Below are 25,971 nucleotides of genomic sequence, written 5' to 3'. Positions count from 1 at the left end.
CTATCTCTCCCCCTGCATTTACACACAATCGCGAGTCGCGAGTCGAGCCGCTCACACACGCACACGCTCACGGAGCGATCTCTCCTCTCTCTATCTGTCTCTCCCTCTCTCTCCCTCTCTCTCGCTCGTTCTCTCTCGCTCTCTCTCGTGCTCTCTCTCGTATGTATCACGCACGCTGTGTGGGTGACTGTCACTCAAAGCACATTGCTAGTATGGGCGGAGCCCAGCCAAAAACAGCTTGGAATTTTGAAAGCAGAAAATGCTGCTCGAAAGTGCTTGATTAGAAATACAAAACAATGAATAAAAAAAAAAAAAAAACTTACAGATGTGTTCCATAGACTCACAGGAATTGTGTAAAATTGCCCAAATAGTGAAAGAAATAGTAAGATAGTTCCCCTTTAAGACATTTTCAGGCCGATTTGGGATTCACGAACTTCTCCTGGATTCGGTCCTAACTAAGAGCAGGATTTAGGAGCGCTGAAGAGCAGGCGTAAGTCGACAGACTGGTGTGCGCCGTGTTCTCAAGGGCTTTATTTGGAAGGAATCATAGTGATTTCGTTCATGTCAACTCTACAGGCCTCCTTGGAATTAATTAATCATAATTTAAATAAATGTGACAATATTTGTATGATAAAAAATTACGTTTTATATTTAAAGTCATGCCTCAATGACGCATTTGATGTCCGAAAATAAATAATAGCACTACACCAACACTGCAAATGACAGTGGATAAATAAATAAGAACTAAAGCTAATCGTGTGGATATATCTATAGTGGAATAGACTGTATTAATATTCCATATTTATACCGTCTTGTTGCACCTATTCAGCACACACACACACACACACACACACACACACACACACACACACACACACACACACACACACACACACACACACACACACACACACACACACACTATAACCTACGTGTCTAATGAATGAACAGTAGGCTTATATTATTCTAATTACTTGTTTCATTAGGATTTAGTAGATACTATATGCTCTGCCCTATACGTACAGTAAGTACAGTACACATATTAAGGCGCGCCAGAGTCGGGCGTAGTACTGTGAGCGGACCGGACTCTGTGAGATGTAACGCTAAGATGTGTACTGTACTGTTCTGTAGTCGAACTGTGATGTAGTAGAAATGACTACTATGGCAGCGCAGTATCTGTGATCTCCTAATAAAACAAGTCATTGATTAGAATATTAATATAAGCCTACTGCGTTCATTCATCATTACACACGTAGACTATACAGTACGCACGCGCGCTGCACAGCCAGGAGCCACTATGGGTATATAGTGTGCTGTGTGATGATAATACATTTGAATCCAAATTTGACATTTGAAATCAATCTGAAATACTTTTTGTCATTTGTGACAAACTCATCTCATTTGCGTGTGATTTGTGACGCGCGCTGATGTTTTGCAGCTGATACTGTATCCTGCACACACACACGCACACACACACGCGTGTGATAGCGTGATAGCGATTTGCGACTCCAAATGATAATCTTTTTATATAATCTCCCAAAATGAGATTAGATTAGATTCAAAATAAATGTATTGTCATCGTACAGCATAAGTGCAATACAACGAAAATAAGTTTGGCATCCAAACAGAGTGCAAATGTAAGTACAATCAAGCCGTGTCTACACTGGCTCGCCTCTTAGATGTGCGCAATCAATGTAATAATAATTAAATAAAACCAACAAAAAATAATATAAGAATAACAAGATGGTATATGGAATATTAATAGTATATTCTACTATAACTATATCCGCGGCGATCGGTTTAGTTTTTATTTATTTGTTTTATTTTCTGACATGGTTGGTGAGTCATGGCTATACTTGTTAAATCGCTTTCGCTGTTGAATACGGGGCAATAATTCTGAACCTCTATTTCCACACGGCCCCTCACATTATAATGAGCTGGACAGGCGTGTCTGTATGCAAATTAAGTAAACGGGAACACGCGTTCGAGTTGGTCAATGAGTGACGTATATCTCATTCTGGGCATCGCAGCTGTGATCATTTTGGCGAGTTAAGACAGCCTCTCCACGCGTTGGTGCATCCGGGTGTAATCGTCAGCGACTTTCTCTTATAATAATAATAATAATAGTAATGGCTTGGTTGTCATAAGAGAAATCTTATGACAATGTTGGTGAATGAGACCCATTGTATCTAGAGCTCAGTTAGTCAACTAGGGTTGTGTATATTTATGCCAATTCTCTGCTCATTGTATGCATGTCTACAGTACTGCTGTGAAGCACTTTAGGCTGTAATTCTTGTATGAAAGGTGCTATACAAGTAAAGTTTATTATTATTATTATTATTAGAGAACAAAAACATGTCTCCAATTTCTATTCCTTATGTTTGGATTCCTTTAGTTACATTTGGATCAATGATTGGGCCTTTAAAACAGCGCCGGTGGCTCACCCTGGTGAAAGGGTTAGGGTTAGGGCGACTCACCCTGGTGAAAGGGTTAGGGTTAGGGCGACTCACCCTGGTGAAAGGGTTAGGGTTAGGGCGACTCACCCTGGTGAAGGTCCCGATGAAGTTGTGGATGTCGATGTTGGGCTCCTCCGCGTAAACATACGCTCGGATCTGGAGCAGGTCCTGTGGGACACGAGAGAGACGCAGAGACGCGGTGAGACCAGAGACACAGAGACAGAGAGGTTGACACTGTACAACTGTAGAAGCAAAACTGTACATTGGAATATTGACAAGACCATACTTGGTCATTTACTGTACATTGGAGGGTACATGTAGCACATTCTCACAGCGAATTCATGAGCCGTCCAAAAGAAATAGACGGTTCTTTCGCAGAGGTTTTAATCGTAACTATTTAGTAGGAACTAAATTGTTTCATTGCACGTTGGCCATCACATGTTGTGTAAGCATCCTTGTCACAGCATCCCTGTCCTGTTCTGTTCTGTCCTGTTCTGTCCTGTTCTGGGCACAGGAAGCCTTCTCTGTGGGACTCCTGATGACATAACCGCTTGTTGGAGGGACCATCTGCTCCGTGCTTGGCAGGCAAATTACTTACCTGTAATATATAGTATTATTATTATAAATATTATGAAATAATATAAATATATTTTTTTATTGTATTCTTATTCTTCGTATTCTTATTAGTAGTAGTAGTAGTGGTATTACTATTAGCAGTGGCATCATTCGTATTCTAGAATTAAGAGAACCAGGTCACCATACTGCAGTGTGAAATTAATGTAATTCATGTGTAATTATTCATTTCAATATTCCCAAGACGCACACATCTAGTTAACTCTAGAGTGTCTGTGACTAGAGGGTGTCAGGGAAGCCAGATCGGGAGCTTCACAAAGACACCACTTCTAGATGGATGGACTGTGGCTGTCGCAGAGATTGAGATCTTTGACCGTTCTGTCCGTTTCTGTAAGGACCACCTTGTTACGTTGTTCTCTTTTGTGCGATATGCAGTCGGCAGCGATGGAGCGCTCGAGTCCAGGAGTGAGAGTTTACTGCATTCGGACCCGGGAGGTGCACACCCGGACTTGTTAATTGATAAATACCATTTGTATTACATTTTTTATATATAGGCCCTAATCATTTGGCATAAGATATTGATGGCTAGTGCATTTGTTTGGCTATTGTGTCACAAAGTAAATGAACTCCCTTTGAAACGGTGACCGCTGTGTCATTTATGTTTAATGTAGACCTTTTATTTGTATGTCAGCTCTTTGACTGCCAGAGTGGAGTGGACTCAACCTTGATGACTTTTTGATGATGATGATTTTTTTTTTTTTTTTTTTTAACAGATACCGATCATTTCCGATATTACATTTTAATGCCAATATAGGCCGATAATATCGGACATCCCTAGTTCTAACATGGTCATGTTCTAACACAGTCATGTTCTAACACAGTCATGTTCTAACACAGTCATGTTCTAACAGTCATGTTCTATACTGTTTTATACTTTTTTATCTATTTTTATCTAGCTCACTCCCAGGGGCTCATACAGGGGAAAAAAGCATTTCATGATAAAGTAGTCTGTATTTTACTGTCTATGACAATTAATAAACAAACTTGAAACTTGAACTTCTGACACAGTGAGCTGGTCATGTTCTGACACAGTGAGCTGGTCATGTACTGACACAGTGAGCTGGTCATGTTCTGACACAGTGAGCTGGTCATGTTCTGACACAGTGAGCTGGTCATGTTCTGACACAGTGAGCTGGTCATGTCCTGACACTAGGGCTGACCCCTATTAATCGATTAGTCGACTAATCGGTCGAAAGGGGCCGTAGTCGACTGGCCAACCTCTTAGTCGAATATATATTAAAAAAAAAAAAATTATCATTCTTTCCAAAAGAAAAGAGGCCTAGAAGCGTGGCTAACGCTAATGGCACGCATACCAGAGGCTAACTGCCTACGAAAACAGGCACAGAGGCACTGAAAGAGGATTTCACTCTAGAACACACTAGACTAGACAAATATCAAGATGTATCCATCAGTGGACCAATTGCATGCTTTTGCAGAGAACAAGAAGCATTCAGTCGACTCCTTCAGACATTAAGCACCCCCACAGCCCAAATGGAATGATACAAAAAAATTATAATAATAATAATAATTAAAAAGTTTAAAAATATTATACTTTTTATTTTTTATTTTTTGTCGACCAATAGTCGACTAACAGCAAATTTTGGCCAATCCCTAGTCGACCATCCAAATCCTTAGTCGGGGACAGCCCTATCTGACACAGTGAGCTGGTCATGTTGTTCTGACACAGTGCGCTGACTCACGGCGGCAGTGGGGAGCCTCTGTGTGCAGCCCACCGGGAGACGCAGCTTCCAGTCCGTCTCTCCGTCCAGCTGGTCGGTCCGCAGGAAACAGGAGCCTGGGAGGAGAGAGGAGGGGAGAGGAGGGGACATTAGCTGCTACTGGTGGAAGGTGGTTAATACAGTCGCCTGCAGGGGGCGCCACTGGACAGGCTTTCAACTGAATGAGGGGATAATAATATCACAATCTCTGTTGATTGCACACACAACACAAAAGGACACTTTCTAGTTATCTCTCTACACACACTACATACAGCATGCCTCTGTTGCTCATTTCTCATTTTGAAATATGTATTGTGATATTGCGCCCTCTAGTTATTCGACTGACATGTGGACACTAAAAAGGGATTGTTGGCCAATGGACAAAACAACTGAGCGGAATTATACCAAATAACGGCGAATAAGACGTGATCAATCAATGACAATCACGGGACGCTGTGTGGTTCTCAACGTGGGGTCGTCCTTGAGGGGATCCCCCGGGAATAAACAGGAAAAGATGATTTAATTCACTAAAGGTTTGCCTAGTAGTGATAAAATATATGAGGGTTTCATTCTGTGACTTTACTTCCTCCACTGTTATCTCCTCAACTGCATTATAATATAGAGGAGGATTTGTGGACTTAATCATAATATCTAACAAAATAATAAATATTCTAATTATTCAAAATGGAGGTCCTAATGTGTACGAATTAGTCCTCCGCTGAGTGGATGTTAGTGGCAGATTAAAACAGGGATAAGTGGGTGGGGGAGCAGAGAGGCATCCAGCCCCCCCCCCCCCCCCCCCCCTCCCCGCCCCCCCACACACACATGCGTCATCCGTGTCTCTTCATAATTGACCTAATGGCCTCCATATGGACGAGAGAGATAATCGCCCACTATTTCCAGTAAAACAAAGCAGTTTTTTTTTCTTACCCCCCCCCCTCCCCCTCCCCAAACAGGAAGACGCAACCTCAACATTCATCCAGATTTTTAATTTTAACCATGTACTGCCCTATAAGCCTGTTGCGAGAGGCTGAGATTTTGCACGGACCAGTGTCTCTTTGTGTTCTTGTTTATGTGCAAATAAAACAATGCAACGCAGTTCAAGCGCGTCGTCCACGTGGCGTCAGGAAGAGAGGTCTCGCTTCGTTCCACGTCGTTTGCTTATTCAGATAAAGCGTCTCTCGCGACGGACATCCTTTTTAGCATTTTTAATACGGCGCTTTGCATAGTCTTGATTTTCCTCAACCGTCTTATCTTATCATTCGAGAGACAAAGAGAGGAAGTCAGGCGGCATCGCTCGCCCTCTGGGCAAGAAGAGAGAGAGGGGTCAACTCAACAGGCCTCGCCGCTCGAGACCCGGACGACCTCTGCAGCGGCGGCAGACTCCTGGCTGTGAATGATCGCTCGGTACTGGACCCAATTACAATGTAGACATCGGAGGACTTCCTGTCCCGGATCAGGTCTAATCCCTGCACCTCAGCGCCTGCTTAGACAGGCCTTTTACCCAGCCAGTCAGCCAGACAGCCAGTCAGCCACACAGTCAGTAAGTCAGCCAGTCCACCAGCCAGCCAGCCAGCCAGCCAGCCAGTCAGTCAGTCAGTCAGTCAGTCAGTCAGTCAGTCAGTCAGTCAGTCAGTCAGTCAGTCAGTCAGTCAGTCAGTCAGTCAGTCAGTCAGTCAGTCAGTCAGTCAGTCAGTCAGTCAGTCAGTCAGTCAGTCAGTCAGTCAGTCAGTCAGTCAGTCAGTCCACCAGCCAGACAGTCAGTCAGCCAGACAGCCAGTCAGTCAGTCAGTCAGTCAGTCAGTCAGTCCACCAGCCAGCCAGTCAGTCAGTCAGTCCACCAGACAGTCAGTAAGTCAGTCAGTCCACCAGCCAGTCAGTCAGTCCACCAGCCAGCCAGTCAGTCCACCAGACAGTCAGTAAGTCAGTCAGTCCACCAGCCAGCCAGTCAGTCAGCCAGTCAGTCCACCAGCCAGCCAGTCAGCCAGCCAGTCAGTCAGTCAGCCAGCCAGCCAGCCAGTCAGTCAGTCAGTCAGTCAGTCAGTCAGTCAGTCAGTCAGTCAGTCAGTCAGCCAGACAGTCAGTCAGTCAGCCAGCCAGCCAGCCAGCCAGCCAGCCAGCCAGTCAGTCAGTCAGTCCACCAGCCAGCCAGCCAGCCAGCCAGCCAGTTAGCCAGCCAGCCAGCCAGCCAGCCAGCCAGCCAGTCGTCCAGTCATCCAGTCAGTCAGCCAGCCTGTTATGGAGATCAGGATGAATGACAGATGTTTACCGTTTCTCTCAGAGGTCCTTAAAAAGATCATGTCAGCAGGAACACGTTGGTTCTGTAGAGGAGAGAGACAGAGAGAGAAAAGCACAACATCACATCCTCTCCTCCTCCTCCTCCTCCTCTCTCCGCTTCTTAACCACAGAACAGTGGAGACCGTTACCTCTTCATCTGCCCACATAACCTGCGTCCAGCCAGTCCGAATAATAAGCGCACCAGCAAATCATCCCGCCTTCGCCTCCCTAAACGGGAACCCGAGCGGGTTCTACACTCCGGCTGACCCGGTCCCTCCGTCACCGGCGCCACTTAAGGGGTTATTGGAAGACGAATTCCCCGCGCGATTCATCTTGACAGACCCTCCAAACATTGAACTAAAGCATGGATTATTGTTAAGTGGTCGATGGGTCTAATAAAGATGCATTATGGCTCTTTAAATTGAGGTAATTCTCAAAATTCCAACGGCGCTTAGGTCATTCAAGTTCCACCGGTGAGAGATTCTCCCCCCGTTTTTTAAATTTGAGCGACGGGCCGGTGACCTTTTCCCTCAGCTGAGAGCCGAGCCGAGGGTGGAGTAACTAAAGACAGGACTCACTTCTCATATTTCACGTACAAAAGACTCAAAGGAGAATCCACTCTGTCTACAAGAAGAGAAGAAAAGATAGCCGGAGACAACCACAGAGAAATGTTAAGTGTCTTAAGATATATATTGATGAACATTGTTACTCAGCTGATAAGAGTTGGGCCCTTCCTGCCAACTTGTCGTACAGAACCTGTACGTTACGTTGGATGAAAGCGTTCAGCTAAATGACTAAATGTAAAATGCAAATATATATATATATGGTTTTTTCTTCTTTTATAAAACACTAACACATACTGTTAGTGGGATGACAGTCCAAGTAAAAAATGTATTAATAATAATTATAAATAAAGGTATTGATAAACACTACTTGATTTAATTTCCGTTGGAGATCCGAGGAGGGGCGTTTAAAGTTTGTGTCAGTTTATGTATGCATTGAGTTTGACAGATTGAAGCTCGGCATTGATCACGAGATTACAAAATCTTTACTAACTCCTTTCACCTCAGGCTCCGGTCTGAGGGCGCGGAGATTAACAAGCCACTTATTATTCTTCACCATATAAATGGGAACTTGACAATCCTGTTAAGCAGGACGGCCATTCACAGATGTAGACGAGGCTTTATAGAATTGAATAGAATAGAAGTAGTTTATTGATCCCCAGGGAAATTCAGCACCGCAGATCGCTCACAATAAACATTTAGGTAGTCAAAAATCAAAAATAAGAATATAAATAGTCAGGGATATACATTCTAAAATATGTATCCTAAAATATGTATACTTGTTATGCTACACAAGTGTACAAACCTTCTCCACGATGATCAGGTCTCCCACCTGGATCCCACTGCTTTTAACCTTCACCGTGCCTGAAAGTAAAGAAAAACAACAAGGGTTAAATTACCAAAATGATCAGGCTACTCTGTAAAATAGTAGGAGTATTTTTTTTATTCAGTCATCAACACACAATACAATATGATTGTGTCTTTGATTTTGGCAGTGACTGAAAAGGGTACAGGCTGAGGCATAATGCTTATATATATATATGCCCGTCCTATATTCTTATCAAACATTATAACAAAATAAAGATTATTCACATGTGTAACCCTCAAAAATAGCTATACAATTTGTTTGGGGCGGGAAAACCAAAAGCAAATCAAAACAATGTTGAACCCTTTCACTGCCACGTGACAAATGGTTAACCCTTTTCACTACCACACTACACAGAAGGTTAACCCTTAGTGAAAGGTTAACCTTCTGTGTGTAGTGTGGCAGTGAAAGGGGATAAATGACCAGGCTACCCTGTAACACATTTATTACTTTTTTTTTAAACACATTTATTACTATTCCGTGTATAACGCGGTGAAAGTGTTTGATTCTCCTCAACGTTTGCCAGCCATGCGTCGGAACGCAGTCACAACGCTGAACTCATCCGTGTAACGTTCAGCGTGTATTTTATGGGATTTACGGCAGTGAGACATCCTGGTACCATTAACGTCATTCACAGACGCCGTTAAAAACAGAGTCTGCGCGCTCTACACTCTCTCTCACTTCCGATGACTAATATGAAAGGAGAAAAAAAAGGGGGGGAAAAAAGAAAAAAAAGGTTTTCTACCCCAAAGGTATTTTTCTTTGCAACAATGCAAAAAAGAGAGACCTGCTGTTCTACAACGCGCCCTCCCTGCCCGTCACCCCTCTCTCTGTTCAGTTCAGTTCAGTTCAGAGTTTTTATTTGCCACATGGAATAATACAATCATAGTTTCTTCATTAAAAAAAATATCATAAATAGCCATTCCATGGACAAAAGGAGCAGGAAGAAGAATAAATCTTATAGTTACCTGCCCCTTATTCCTAAACTAACATGTATTTTCTTAATGGTCGGCGACTCGGCGTATAACCTTATTTACACAAATAATCATTTATACCATTATAAAAGAAACACAATCCATAGTTAAACAAGAAACATTTAAATAATAATAATAATGATAAGGAATAAAGAAGAAAAGAAAGAGAAGAAGAAAAAAAAGATCTCACTATTCAGATCACATTTTGATTTTCATACTGACTAAATATTATTTTTTTTATAAAAAAAAATTAATTGATAAACACTGTTACATCCCTTAAGCTCGCTATGGAGAGAATTCCATAACTTTACACCAATAACTGAAGGACACATCTGTTTAAGTGTGGTACGTGCAAACTGATGTTTAAAATTGTATTTTCTCCTACTAAACTCACTTTCTAAATGAAAAAGATTGTTCCTCTGTTTGGGGAAGTAATTTTCCATGCAGATCTGAAAGAATGCAGAGGCGAGAGCTGAGCCCCTTTTTTTGCTCTCATTCCATTCGGAATGAACAGGCAAAATTGTTTGGAAGGGGGTCGGCGACCCGCGACCCCTGGCCCTGACCTCTGGGTTTTGCATATGTAAGACATTAAAGCACATTAATATTGCCATGCGTTCGCTTCGTGGGGGAATTCACGTGACCGTCAGTCCCACGGAGACAATGAGACTAAAGTCACTCCTTTATGACGTCGGGGTTTAAACGCAGTTCATGCACAACTAGGAAAGCTACTTTATGGAAAGAAAATACAAAACCTGGAGCGACTTTATGGAAAGAAAACACAAAACCTGGAGCGACTTTATGGAAAGAAAACACAAAACCTAGAGTGACTTTATGGAAAGAAAACACAAAACCTAGAGTGACTTTATGGAAAGAAAACACAAAACCTAGAGTGACTTTATGGAAAGAAAACACAAAACCTAGAGCGACTTTATGGAAAGAAAACACAAAACCTAGAACAACTTCATGGAAAGAAAACACATGGGACTGGAGAAAACTAAATTAAATGTGTTCTCTGGTCTGAAATTATAAATCCAAAAAATAAATAAAGGACTTTGAAATACAAGCAAGTTGCGTATTTATCGCAATGGCCTATATTTATTGTAACATATAATATAACCGATAATATAACCTTTTTTATTTATTTATATTTTTCCTCATATTTTTACATCCAGAGTTAATTATATTGTTTACACTGTTTATCTTTCTCATATATTTATATTCAGATCTCATTTTATTGCCCATATTCATGTATTTCTACCATTACCCTGTCCATACCTGTACCTCCCCTCCCCTGCTATGATGCCTGAATTTCCCCAAGGGATCAATAAAGGAATATCTTATCTTATCCTAGGGCTGGGCGATTAATCGATTTTTCGATTAATTCGAATTAATGATCTAGGACGATTTTGAAAAATTAAAATCGATTTTCCAAAAAAATTATAATAATACATTTTTTTTTTAGATTCACCTTTTATTTTACAAAAAGTGATGTTTGGTGAAAGTTAGATTTGCACTTTATTAATCCCAATAGGGCAATTCATTCTTGTTTGATGATCAAGAGGCACGTTTTATTTGTTTTAAGTGAAGTTTGGTGAAAAAGCTATTATTGCACTATTAACACTTTGGTCGCCAGGCTTATATTCTTAATATACCATCCTCCGCCAGCTCTATTTGTCTATGGGGATGTTTACCTTCTTTGCAGGGCTATAACTTTTTAAATTGTATTGCTAAATTGACATTACTATGGCCCATTCAACGTCCTATATCTATTGTTCAGGGTGTAGCAACGTTATACTTTTTCATTCACATATTCATACTAAAATACGGTCTAAAGTATAAGTATGTTTTTATCGTTTTCTGCAGCTTTCTCCAGAACGTGATTTATAGCCCCAAATGCATTATATTAATGATGAAATACAGTTTGATAGGAATCTGAGCGAGATAAAAAAATTCAAATGGACGTGCTTCTAGAAGTTACTACTAACTGATCATCTGATGTTGACCGGATGGGGGGGGGGGGGGTCGTTTATAATTCCGTGGCCAACGTTAGATGATTCATCTAGTGTGGGTGATATGATCATCAGAGCAGTTAGTATCGAACACGTTAAAAAATAACGCTGAATCTTACCGTAGCTTCCTCATAGTGTTGGGCGATGAGCGTGGAACAGAAATATTCCTATTATGGGATGTAGAAATATGCGATCCATTTCCAGGTTGTATAATAGTATATACGTCCAAATCATGTTGTTTATCGAGTTATTGGTAACGGATTGCTATCCGTTGTGTCTAGCTCGAGTCCTGGGACTATTACCGAGTGATCGGACCGAATTGAAATGAGCACCAGCTTCCATTTCCTGTTTCCGCTCTGGGCGATCCGCCGATCGGCCACCAGATGGCGCTCTTGAACCGTTGGAGAGTTGAGAGGGGCTCAACAGTAGATCTCAAGTCTCCGGGGGAGAAATATGATTTCGATCACAGATTTTTGAAATATAGATATCAAAGACGTGGTACGGCGTCTTTGGCAGAATGAGCATGGCGGGGAAAGACGTCCTACGGTGTTTTTGGCGACCATAGTGTTAATCCCAATAGGGACATTCATCTTTGTTTGATCAAGAGTAACCTTTTATATATATATATAAGAACACAATGACCCACACGCTCAGAACACAACGACCCACACGCTCAGAAGTTAGAACACAACCACCCACACGCTCAGGACACAACGACCCACACGCTCAGAACACAACGACCCACACGCTCAGAACACAACGACCCACACGCTCAGAACACAACGACTCACACGCTCAGGACACAACGACCCACACGCTCAGAACACAACGACCCACACGCTCAGAACACAACGACCCACACGCTCAGAACACAACGACCCACACGCTCAGAACACAACGACCCACACGCTCAGAACACAACGACCCACACGCTGAGAACACAACGACCCACACGCTCAGAACACAACGACCCACACGCTCAGAACACAACGACCCACACGCTCAGAACACAACGACCCACACGCTCAGAACACAACGACCCACACGCTCAGAACACAACCACCCACACGCTCAGAACACAACGACCCACACGCTCAGAACACAACGACCCACACGCTCAGAACACAACCACCGACACGGCCATCTTTTAAAACCCAAAAACCACAGCCCCCCCCATGCCCTGAGGCATATACTGAGACACGCACTGAGACATGCATTGAGACAGACACTGAGACAGACACTGTCTGAGACAGACACTGAGACAGACACTGAGACACAGACAGACACTGAGACAGACACTGAGACAGACACTGAGACACAGACAGACACTGAGACAGACACTGAGTTAGACACTGAGACAGACACTGAGACAGACACTGAGACAGACACTGAGACAGACACTGAGACAGACACTGAGACAGACACTGAGACAGACACTGAGACAGACACTGAGCCACTGAGACAGACACTGAGACAGACACTGAGACAGACACTGAGACAGACACTGAGACAGACACTGAGACAGACACTGAGACACAGACAGACACTGAGACATGCACTGAGACAGACACTGAGACACAGACACTGAGACAGACACTGAGACACTGAGACAGACACTGAGACAGACACTGAGACAGACACTGAGACACAGACAGACACTGAGACAGACACTGAGACAGACACTGAGACAGACACTGAGACACAGACAGACACTGAGACAGACACTGAGACAGACACTGAGACAGACACTGAGACAGACACTGAGACAGACACCGAGACACAGACAGACACTGAGACAGACACTGAGACAGACACTGAGACAGACACTGAGACAGACACTGAGACAGACACTGAGACATACACTGAGACAGACACTGAGACAGACACTGAGACATACACTGAGCCACAGACAGACACTGAGACAGACACTGAGACAGACACTGAGACACAGACAGACACTGAGACAGACACTGAGACAGACACTGAGACAGACACTGAGACAGACACTGAGACAGACACTGAGACACAGACAGACACTGAGACAGACACTGAGACAGACACTGAGACAGACACTGAGACAGAGACAGACACTGAGACAGACACTGAGACAGACACTGAGACAGACACTGAGACAGACACTGAGACACAGACAGACACTGAGACAGACACTGAGACAGACACTGAGCCACAGACAGACACTGAGACAGACACTGAGACAGACACTGAGACAGACACTGAGACAGACACTGAGACAGACACTGAGACAGACACTGAGACAGACACTGAGACAGACACTGAGACAGACACTGAGACAGACACTGAGACACAGACAGACACTGAGACAGACACTGAGACAGACACTGAGCCACAGACACTGAGACAGACACTGAGACAGACACTGAGACAGACACTGAGACAGACACTGAGACAGACACTGAGACAGACACTGAGACAGACACTAGGGGCCACTATCATGGAAGCAACCAGTCATTGTGTTTATGGGCAGAACAGCCTGCCACATCAAAGGCAGAACGTGATGGAAACCACAAGAGGTCTCCAGCCTTTTATTGCTGGTAGCACTTTATTCCGAGGGCTCTTCTGTACACTTTTACATCTCTGCTTTGAATTACCTGCCATTTCCCCTCCGCCCCCGAGAGGTCCTAACAGGCCGACCCCCCCTACAGTTAATAGACACCGAGGCTTGAGAATAAACAGCGTAAAGATTCAATTGGCTCACATGTCAATTGGTACGTTAGGTATTATTTATAATATATCGCCTGTGAAAGGTATCTGCGTTAAATGGCTGCATTTATATAACAGCTTTTATCCAAAGCGCTTTACGATTTGTTCCTCACATTTTACTCATTCACTCACACACACCGACCAATGCAAGGTGCCGACCTGCTCATCAGGAGCAGTTAAGGGTTAAGTGTCTTGCTCAAGGACACTTTAACATGCTGCCTGGGGGGGGGGGGGGGGGGGGGGGGGGGAGTGGGAATCGAACCGGGAACCTTCGGATTACCAGACGAGCGCTCTACCTCCCGGAGCCACTGTCACCCAACTGGTACACACTGTCGCTCAACGTTCTTCTTACCTCTGGTTGAGAGTTTGCTGTAAATCTGAGAGTTGACTTCTTTGTCTCGGATGTAACATCTTATCTCCTCGACCGCCTCTCGTATGACCGTGATGCAGACCACGATGCCCTGGAGGAGATGAGACAGTCAGGAGGATGTTTCTTTTAGAAGCAGATCAGATTAGGGTGGCTACGTGGTGCAGTGGGCAAGGCGCTCACCACGAATACTGGAGACGCTCGGCTGGGTTCGCCTGTTCGAGCCCAGCGCTCCACATTTGCTTTCAGTTTAGCTGGTCGTCCGTACTAATACACATTGGCAGTATTAGGGGGTGGGAAACTGATGGGTGGGGATCTGGCGTTGTGGACAGCGACTCCTACAGGTCGGTTGGTGCGCCTGCGCAGTAGAATCAGGAAGCGATGGGGGCGGCGCCCCTCCAAAGCACAGACCCCTGACGCTGAAAGATCGCGCCGCGCAGGTGAAAAGATGCGACGGCTGCTACCTCGAGTACCGGAGGGGACACGTGCTATGTATGACTTAGTCCACATTGCAGCCGGCTTGTGGGAGGCAAGAAACAGCGTTCGAGACAGGGGAGGGTTGAATTGGACGATACGAAATTGGGATGGGAGAAAAATTGAAAATGGGAGAAAAAGTGAATAAAAAAAAATAGTAATATACAGGTGATTAAACTTGGTATAAAATATATAAGTGTGTGTATGTATAAGTATAGGTGTGTATGTATAAGTGTGTGTGTGTATGTATAAGTATGTGTGTGTATGTATAAGTGTGTGTGTATGTATAAGTATGTGTGTGTATATAAGTATGTGTGTGTATGTATAAGTGTGTGTGTGTATGTATAAGTGTGTGTGTGTATGTATAAGTATGTGTGTGTATGTATAAGTATGTGTGTGTATGTATAAGTGTGTGTGTATGTATAAGTATGTGTGTGTATGTATAAGTGTGTGTGTATGTATAAGTATGTGTGTGTATGTATAAGTGTGTGTGTGTATATAAGTATGTGTGTGTATGTATAAGTGTGTGTGTGTATGTATAAGTATGTGTGTGTATGTATAAGTATGTGTGTGTATGTATAAGTGTGTGTGTATGTATAAGTATGTGTGTGTATGTATAAGTGTGTGTGTATGTATAAGTATGTGTGTGTATGTATAAGTGTGTGTGTATGTATAAGTATGTGTGTGTATGTATAAGTGTGTGTGTGTATATAAGTATGTGTGTGTATGTATAAGTGTGTGTGTATGTATAAGTATGTGTGTGTATGTATAAGTGTGTGTGTATGTATAAGTATGTGTGTGTATGTATAAGTGTGTGTGTGTGTATGTATAAGTGTGTGTGTGTATGTATAAGTGTGTGTGTGTATGTATAAGTGTGTGTGTGTATGTATAAGTGTGTGTGTGTATGTATAAGTACCGTAATTCCTCTAATAGTAACCGGGTCTCAAATACAAGCCGGGTCTCTATTAATGGCCGGGTGCGCTCTTGAGCTAAGCAATTATAAGCCGGCCTCCTAATACAAGCCGGGTTACTAATATACTGAGCTGCATACTGAGCTAGTTACTTGATTTCACTTTGAAAACGTTGAAATGACCAGTGACCACCTGTAATTGCACTGTTTACTATTTCATACAGTACTTGGTTTCAATAAATGAACCCAGTACATTTTACTGGGTTCAAACTGACACAAAATGTTGATTTATTCATTATGATCCGTTTGAAAATTTGAAATATAGGCCTCCTTCTTATACAGGCCTCCTCCTAATACAAGCCTGGTACCCGCTACAGTTGAAACAAATACAAGCCGGGGTTACTATTAGAGGAATTACGGTGTGTGTATGTATAAGTGTGTGTGTGTATGTATAAGTATGTGTGTGTATGTATAAGTATGTGTGTGTATAGGTATGTGTGTGTATGTATAAGTGTGTGTGTGTGTGTGTGTGTGTGTGTGTGTGTGTGTGTGTGTGTGTGTGTGTGTGTGTGTGCGTGTGTGTGTGTGTGTGTGTGTGTGTGTGTGCGTGTGTGTGTGTAGATCCTGATGGTCTGGGGATAGAAGCTCCTTCCTCTCCGGTACAGAGAGACTCAGAAGGAGCTTCTATCCCCCGCAGACCACCAGGACGCTCGATGACTCTAACACTAACCCATCCATCAACATTCATTGCACTCACATCCACATACACACACTCACTTAAAACATTCACGTTTAACATTAACTTTAGATACTTCAAACACTTTAACACTACACCATATTTGATCTATTTATTACTAAAAGAGTTGCACTACATCTCTACCTCATTTTAGCATCTCTGCATTTGTTGCATTTTGTACTTTAGTTTTGTATATTGTATATTTTGTATAGTGTTTGATCTTTACTCTTTTAACTTTTTTCCCCTGTATGAAGCACAATCTCAGGAGGCTCATACAAAACTAGGGCTGTACCGAATGCTTCGAAGCTTCGATCATAATGTTGACATTCAAATTCTAAATCAACATTCGAATTTGAAATTTTTAATTAAAAATTAAAAAATTAAAAAAATTGAATCCTTTTTTTTTTGTCTATTCAATCTGGGGGTTTTCTTCACAGTTGCAGTTAAAGATTAGGCTACACTAATATTATACTATTATACTATAAGACGTCACCATCACTTTCATACCAACCGTGCCCTTATTGGATTATTTATGTTGACGAAACTGATGAGTTATATTCATTAAAGAAAGTTGATTTAATAAAAGAAAAATACTAATTTAATCAGATTAATCACTTTATTCAAATTGAGGATTTAGTTTATAAAAAAATATTTAATTTTTTTGAAGTAAATTTAATTTTTTTTATATAGATATAGACATTCAAAGCTTCGTTCGAATACTTCAATCGAAGCTTCGAATGTTAAAAAATGACATTCGGTACAGCCCTATACAAAACCAAGCATTTCACTGTAATGTACACGTACCTTATATGTGACAAATAAAACAAAACTTCAAACTTGAACTAACGACGCTTTTGCCAAAACGCTCACCAAGGGAACCCAGTAGGTGTAGAGAGCTCCTAACCGGAGGTCGTTGACGAACTGGGAGCAGGCCAGGAGCAGGAAGTAGAGGTTGAAGAAGTATTTAAACTGATTGAACAGCACCTGTGAACACAGAGCACCGTTCAGTTAGTTTAGAGGAAAAGGCATTGTGTGACTTGACAATTAATTAACGTATATTAACGTATGACGACGTATATATCATGCCAGTTAGGATACCTTATGTATACTGCACCTGTGTATACTGTATACTTAACTTTACTTACTCATAGTATAATATATTCAGATTCCAAGTGTTTTATTGGCCATATTTATTCTAAGTCTAACATATAATATACATACAGAACCTCATCTGCACCTTTGATCATACTGTTTACTTGCTCATATTCTAATATTGTTTACACTTTATCTTTACTATAATTGTATTGCCTATATTTATGTCTTTCTACTATTACTATTACCATGCCCATACCTGTACCTCCCCTCCCCACTCCCCCACAGGGGATCAATAAAGGAATATCTTATCCTATAAAAAAAAGCTGTTCTATACAAACACACAGTATGTTTTAGGCTACAGTCTTGCTCTCTGTATCCTGGCTGTGACACAAACCAAAGGAAGGAGCTGTAAGTGAGAATCCTACAGCCCTTAGCGACACTAACCACTGAAGATATGAACAATTAAGATAAGATAAGATATTCCTTTATTGATCCCCTTGGGGAAATTCGGGCATCATAGCAACATGGGGAGGGGTGAAGGGAGGTACAGGTATGGGCAGGGTAATAGTAGAAAGACATAAATATTGGCAGTAGAATTAGGTCTGAATATAAAAATATGAGAAAAAATTTAGACAAAGGAGCAGATGAGGGACTGTATGCCCGATCGGTTATATTATACGTTGCAATAAATATAGGCAATGCACAGGATGAAGGCCTAAAAATAACCCCATATGTTGCATGACCATGCATTCCATATTCATATCTTTGTGATAACATTGTATAGTACAGCATAGGGCTGGGCGATATGGCCTAAAAATTGAATCTCAGATTTTTTTTTTATTATCCGATTTCCGATTTTAATCGATTTTTTTCTCTTGAAAACTAGAAACGCCTAGGAAATCATTCAAATAACCTTTGTTTTTATTTGACCAAAAAAAATATCAAACCAAGATGAATTTCCCTATTGGGATTGAAGTGCAAACCTAACTTTCACCAATCTTCACTTAAAAAAAAAAAAAAAAAAAGATAAAAAAAAATTGAAAATCTATTAAAAAATTTCAAAATCGTCCTAGATCATTCATTCGAATTAATCGAAAAATCGATTAATCGCCCAGCCCTAGTACAGCATATTTATTATCATTGGACTGTTGACGTTAAATCCCTAATATTTTGACAGACGTTGAAACATGACTAAGCTGGCTGTCCTGCACCGCGGTCAAGTATAGACTTAGCAACCAGGCAACACTGACAGAGTTTCATTACCACCCATGTGCTAAGATTACAACAAAGGGAACACGCCCTCACGGGCCACAGCGGGGGGGCGGCAGTACACCGGCAGGAATGACACACTGGTACAAATGTTAGGGTTGGGTTTTTGAACTTTTGATTAGATAAAAAATGTATCGTCATCATAGGGCGGCTACGTGGCGTAGTGGGCAAGGCGCTCGCCACGAATGACGGAGACGCTGGGCTCGCCTGTTCGAGCCCAGCGCTCCACATTGCTTTCAGTTTAGTTGTTAAGGGGATGCAGACCAGAGAAAGACGTTTGTCTTGTTTACATCAGGGTCCCCATGCATGTGTAAATGCAGAGTCAAGCAAAACTTACAGATTTATGGCAAAAAAAAGGCATATCAAATCACACATCATAATACAATCATAACAATTAGACAAGTAAGGATAACAAATCAATTAAAACATTAAAAGGTTGCAGATCAGGCCGGCTACGTGGCGTAGTGGGCAAGGCGCTCGCCACGAAATACTGGAGACGCTGGGCTCGCCTGTTCGAGCCCAGCGCTCCACATTTGCTTTCAGTTTAGCTGGTCGTCCGTACTAATACACATTGGCCGTATTAGGGGGTGGGAAACTGATGGGTGGGGATCGGGCGTTGTGGACAGCGACTCCTACAGGTCGGTTGGTGCGCCTGCGCAGTAGAATCAGGAAGTGTCGGGGGCAGCGTGAGCCTCCCACGCGTTACTCCTCGCCACTGAGAGATCGAGCTGCGCAGGTGAAAAGATGCGACTGCTGTTACCTCAAGTACCGGAGGGGACTTGTGCTATGTATGACTTAGTCCACATTGCAGCCGGCTTGTGGGAGGCAAGAAACAGCGTTCGTGACAGGGGAGGGTTGAATTGGATGATACGAAATTGGGATGGGAGAAAATATAGAAAATGGGAGAAAAAGTGGATAAAAAAAAAAAGGTATCGTCATCATACAGAACAAGTACAGTACAACAAAAAGAAGTTTGGCGTCCAACCAGAGAGAAAATGTACCAGTAAAGTGCAACAGTAATATACAATGTACAGGTGATTAAACTGGGTATAATATATCAAATGAGTACAATAAATGAGTACTACTGAGTATTAGTGCTAATCAGATGTATGTACAGTACACACAGAGTTGTTGTAGTATTAATATGTACAGTGATACAGGTATAAAGACACTATGGTAGTAAGTTGTAGTGGCCAGCAGCGTAATTAGATATAGTATCTACAGATGGCTCTGGGCGACAGTGGCTCGGGAGGTAGAGCAGTCGTCTGGCAATCCGGAGGTTCCCGGTTCGATTCCCACTCCTCCCGGGCAGCGTGTCGATGTGTCCTTGAGCAAGACACTTAACCCCTAATTGCTCCCGATGAGCAGGTTGGCACCTTGCGTGGTCGCCTCCGCCGTCGGTGAGTGAATGTGTGAGTGAGTGGGTAAAATGTGAGTAACAAATTGTAAAGCGCTTTGGATAAAAGCACTATATAAAAAAGCAGCCATTTACCATTTATGTGTACAAATATGGTATTACGAGAAAAATGAACATACCTGTCTGTGATATATATCGTTAATCTGTCCAAATATCACTATCTGTCCGAAATGCTAAATATACTGTATAATGATAAGACCTTTTTAGGACATATTGTCCAACCCTGCAGCATGTTACTTCATGTTCACAAGTGGACAGTGAAGAGTGTGCACGCACACACACACATCTACGCACGCGTGCGCGCGCACACACACACACACACACACACACACACACACACACACACACACACACACACAGGCGTAGGTTTAGGGGGGGTTGCAGGGGACATGTCCCCCTCAATATTGAGAAGAGGTCAATTTGTCCCCCTCAAAAAACATTTATATATCCGTCTTACCTTCTAACTATATATAAAAAAAAAAAAAAAAAAAAAAAAAAAAAAAAAAAAATAATAATAATAATAATAATAATAATAATAATAATAATAATAATAATAATAATAATAATAATAATAATAATAATAATAATAATAATAATAATAATAATAATAATAATAATAATAATAATAATAATAATAATAATAATAATAATAATAATAATAATAATAATAATAATAATAATAATAATAATAATAATAATAATAATAATAATAATAATAATAATAATAATAATAATAATAATAATAATAATAATAATAATAATAATAATAATAATAATAATAATAATAATAATAATAATAATAATAATAATAATAATAATAATAATAATAATAATAATAATAATAATAATAATAATAATAATAATAATAATAATAATAATAATAATAATAATACTACTACAGGAGAATAAATATTTGAAAGCAATACAGAACACCTGAGAGCCTTACTGCATTATATTCCATTATATTTGTGTCAATGGGTACCTGAATCTTTATGTCCTTTACATAAATATAGATATTTCCACCATAAATTGATGCAGAAAAGTCACAAAATGGTGCATAAAAGTACCAGCAGAATGCAGGAAGTGAAGTGTTTGATGGTCAAAACGTCCCCCAGACCCCCTGCTTAAAGTGTGCCCCCCCCCCCCCCATGTTGAAACCAAACCTACACCCTTGCGCCCAGTGCCGCCCCCACACGTCACACCCAGTAAGCTGCGGTTAAGACTTTGGCCCAAAAGATCTTCTTGACATTAACTGCAGTCGATTAAAAAAACAACAACGACGACGTCACAATTTGCAATGCAAAAGACGCAAGCCCATGCCTTCTGTTTCTCCAAACAAATCTGAGCGGAGGCACGACTTCATATACAAAAAAAACAGAAGACTGGAAGTCTGGTGAATGTCTGGGGAAACAAATCAATATGTAAATAAGGTTTGGAGCTTGTGAAGGTAAAAAAATAAAAATAAAAGACATCAGTCGGTAACCTCTGTCCGTTTCTAAACCAAGCTGAGGAAGAGAAAGACGATGAGGGGCTCAATCACACCTGAAATAATGTGACTGATTAAAGACGGGTTATCGTTGTATCTAGGGAGGGGCAAAACTCACTAAATTGTTATTCGATAGTCACTGGGAACTATTAAAATACTGTGTCTGGGGGCGGTCAGGTGGCGTAGAGGAGATTGTGTTCGTCACCAACACCGGAGCGGCTGGATTCGCCTGTTCGAATCCAGCTCACAGCTCCAGGGTTGTCACCAGCTTGGCTGGCCGTTCACACTAATACAATTGGCAGTATTAGAGGGTGGGAGAAGCTGGCGGGGTGGGTCCGGGTCGTTGTAAACAGCGACTCCTACAGTTCGGTCGGGGCGCCTGCTAAGCGCGGATAGGACCTGAGTGGGATAGTGTGATCCTTCCACACGCTACGCCCTCTCAGAGAATATCCGCGCTGCCAGGTGAAAAGAAGCGGTGATTGGCTGGACGTGTGTCGGAGGAAGCACGTGATAGCCTCCACTCTCCCAGACCGACTGTGGGGGGTAAGTGCGCAGCGACCAGGAAGGGGATTGGGAATTGGTATAACGACTAACATTGGGATGGGAGAAAATCGGAGGAAAAAGGAGGGGGAAAAAGATAAAAATAAAAATAAAAGAAAATACTGTGTCTGAGCTTCCACGTCAATGTATAGTTTTGTTTTTACTTAATAGTGAACGTGAGATAATCCAACAAGCGAGCTAGCTGGCTGCTGTCATTGCTAACAGCAAACATTTTTAGACAAAACAATATTTGCATTAACTATTCGATTTGTTTAACATGTTTAACAATTTAACGAATATTCGAAAATCCATGACCATTCCTAATTGTATCCACATTGTTGTATTCACACATGGCCTGGAGCTGTCCATTACTGACCATATTCACACGGCAGCCATTTTGGCTATTATGTCGTGCTCAGGTTGGGATTCCGTTCCACCCCAGTTACCCACCTTGGAGAGGAATCCCAACACAAGCATGACATAAGAGCCAAAATGACCACCATGTGAATATGGTCAATGCCTCCATCTCTTTTTTTTTTTAATATATATCTTTTTTTCAATCCGTCTTGAATTATTGGTGTTTTTTATCCACTCCTCGTGTTCTTAACAGCATGGAACATGAACATAACGGTATCGAGGCCACGTATGATCCAGACCCGCTGCAAGCCTCACTTTCCTGGAAAATAAATGCTGGAATCTTTGGTAAACAACCAACCCAAGGTCCACACAGCAATCTGGATTTGGAGCTAATCAGAGCACTGTTTCAATTGTTATAATGAAATAATATTGTATCCGCTTTAGACAATAAACTTTGCTATTTGTTTATCTATAAAGCCCTTCTTGGAAAGCTACCACCTTGCATCATAATGATGCTGGATTGGACCTTTGGACCCAATCTAACTCGCTCAAATGATCTAACTCTAACAAATGATCTGATAACACTAATTAGGGATATAGTGTGAGAAACGCCTACAGTCGTTGCCAATGTTCTCTGTGTTCTTCCGGGACCAGCGAGTCATTTGATGTGTAGTAGAGCTTGGATGTCTAGTAACCATGGGTGTGGTATAGACAGCAAGGGGGCGTCGTCAAAAACAAAAGTTGTTCTTTTTGCCTGGATTGGAAACTAGCTTCATTTCCAACAGTGAAAATATCATGCAGAGGGTTTTATGGACGAGGATACAGCTGACAGTGTATAAATAGCTGACTCAGATATTTTCGTCTAGTAACGTTGTGTTTTGGCTGGTGAAGCTCGTACTACAATGCATCCTGGTACATGTAGGCACCACTGGCAGGGGAACTCCGATTCCTCTGTCAATATAACACACACTGAGGAACGTACTGCGTCAATGGACTACATTTACCATCAACACTGATTGGACCTCCACATACAAAAGTGTGAACGTCCCCCTTTAACTCATTGGCCGCCAACAACGATTATATACGTGTTTGTCCGACAACCGTTGAACGCCAACCACGTATATATACGTTATTTGGTCAGTTTTCCTTTTATTCGATATTTCTATTCATTACAGGCACACAGACTCGGGGTTAACATGGGGAATCATCGGGCGGTCAGGTGGCGTAGCGGAGATTGCGTTCGTCACCAACCCCGGAGACGCTGGATTCGCCTGTTCGAATCCAGCTCACAGCTCCGGGGTTGTCACCAGCTTGGCTGGCCGTTCACACTAATACAATTGGCAGTATTAGAGGGTGGGAAAAGCTGGCGGGTGGGTCCGGGTCGTTGTAAACAGCGACTCCTACAGTTCGGTCGGGGCGCCTGCTCAGCGCGGATAGGATCTAAGGGGGGTAGTGTGATCCTTCCACACGTTACACCCTCTCAGTGAGAGTCCGCGCTGCCAGGTGAAAAGAAGCGGTTGATTGGCTAGACGTGTGTCGGAGGAAGGATAGCCTCCACTCTCCCAGACCGACTGTGGGGGGTAAGTGCGCAGCGACCAGGAAGGGGATTGGGAATTGGCATAACGACTAACATTGGGATGGGAGAAAATTGGAGGAAAAAGGAGGGGGAAAAAGATCAAAAAAAAAAAAAACATGGGGAATCATCATGAGAATGTAAAAGTGCAATACCGGCCGCACCACGCTAGACGGCGGTATCGAGCACCCTTTATACCCTTCTATCTTTCTCTGTGGGACGGCGACAGGTCTCCGGTTTCATGTTTCCTTGTCGGGCGAGGGCAGCCGTTCTGCCGGTTCCATCGAAGCGCGTCAAATATCTCCGATCCATATGTTGTGGTGGATTATGCCGTCGACCAAATGGACATTGGATATGCCAGATGGCGATCAAACAATTGGAATATTATTTTTGGAATACTCCCGATCACAGGTAAGGACGTTTTGACGTAAATTTGAGCTTGATCCTGCAATGCTTTCATACCGATCGGGCTGATGACCGACCGTTTTTAGTGTTCAATGCAAATGCCGTTACTGACAATCAAATAATCAGAAACTACCCCCCCCCCCCCCGCCCCCTTTCATGCATTCATGATGGAACATAATAGCTATGATCTAGATTTGATTTTGGGATAATAGCGTATACAGGCAAGAAAAGGCAACGTCTATAGTGGAATCGACGTGTAGTGCTATAACTCAGGATTTCATGAATTACCCTAGACCGCTCTAAAACCGTACTTATATTCACCACGGTATAACACGGGAACATATAGATGGACAAATGTATTCTTTCTCACATATTGAACGATAGATAGGTGATGTCAAATGGGCCATAGTGTTGTATCCATAGCTATAATATAAGAAGGATGTTAGGAAGCATAGGAAGGACGTTACTGTCTTTCAGAGGCTGCCGTGACTCAGTTTGAAAGCTAGAGTGAAGATACTGTAACTGGTATCATATGAAACTCTACAACCTTATCTATCTATCCATGTCATGCTTGCTTGCTGGGAAGATAAGATAAGATATTGCTTTATTTTTTTTTATCCACTTTTTCTCCCATTTTCTATATTTTTCTCCCATCCCAATTTCGTATCATCCAATTGAACCCTCCCCTGTCACGGACGCTGTTTCTTGCCTCCCACAAGCCGGCTGCAATGTGGACTAAGTCATACATAGCACGAGTCCCCTCCGGTACTTGAGGTAACAGCAGTCGCATCTTTTCACCGGCGCAGCTCGATCTCTCAGTGGCGAGGAGTAACGCGTGGGAGGCTCACGCTGCCCCCGACACTTCCTGATTCTACTGCGCAGGCGCACCAACCGACCTGTAGGAGTCGCTGTCCACAACGCCCGATTCCCACCCATCAGTTTCCCACCCCCTAATACGGCCAATGTGTATTAGTGCGGACGACCAGCTAAACTGAAAGCAATGTGGAGCGCTGGGCTCGAACTGACGAGCCCAGCGTCTCCAGCATTTCATGGCGAGCGCCTTGCCCACTACACCATGTAGCCGCCCTTAAGATATTGCTTTATT

General features: G+C 42.3%; 1 protein-coding gene across 1 annotated transcript in view; it reads right to left on the bottom strand.

The window, feature by feature from the left end:
* atp9a (ATPase phospholipid transporting 9A) overlaps positions 1 to 25,971 on the bottom strand; it is a gene marked incomplete at its 3' end in the record, with an annotated part of 158,607 nt that overhangs the window by 120,227 nt on the left and 12,409 nt on the right. The window contains exons 3-8 of the mRNA XM_084313334.1: positions 17,595 to 17,708; positions 14,590 to 14,698; positions 8,453 to 8,511; positions 7,077 to 7,128; positions 4,790 to 4,884; positions 2,544 to 2,624 (exon numbers count right to left, since the gene is read on the bottom strand). Of these exons, the coding sequence (XP_084169460.1) occupies positions 2,544 to 2,624; positions 4,790 to 4,884; positions 7,077 to 7,128; positions 8,453 to 8,511; positions 14,590 to 14,698; positions 17,595 to 17,708 (510 nt within the window). The remainder of the gene's footprint in view (positions 1 to 2,543; positions 2,625 to 4,789; positions 4,885 to 7,076; positions 7,129 to 8,452; positions 8,512 to 14,589; positions 14,699 to 17,594; positions 17,709 to 25,971) is intronic.

The sequence above is a fragment of the Notolepis coatsorum genome (genome assembly GCF_963971535.1).
Source record: "Notolepis coatsorum genome assembly, chromosome: 4".
Taxonomy (NCBI): domain Eukaryota; kingdom Metazoa; phylum Chordata; class Actinopteri; order Aulopiformes; family Paralepididae; genus Notolepis; species Notolepis coatsorum.
Note: the sequence above shows the minus strand (reverse complement) of the source record. Positions and strands in the feature narration are given on the sequence as shown.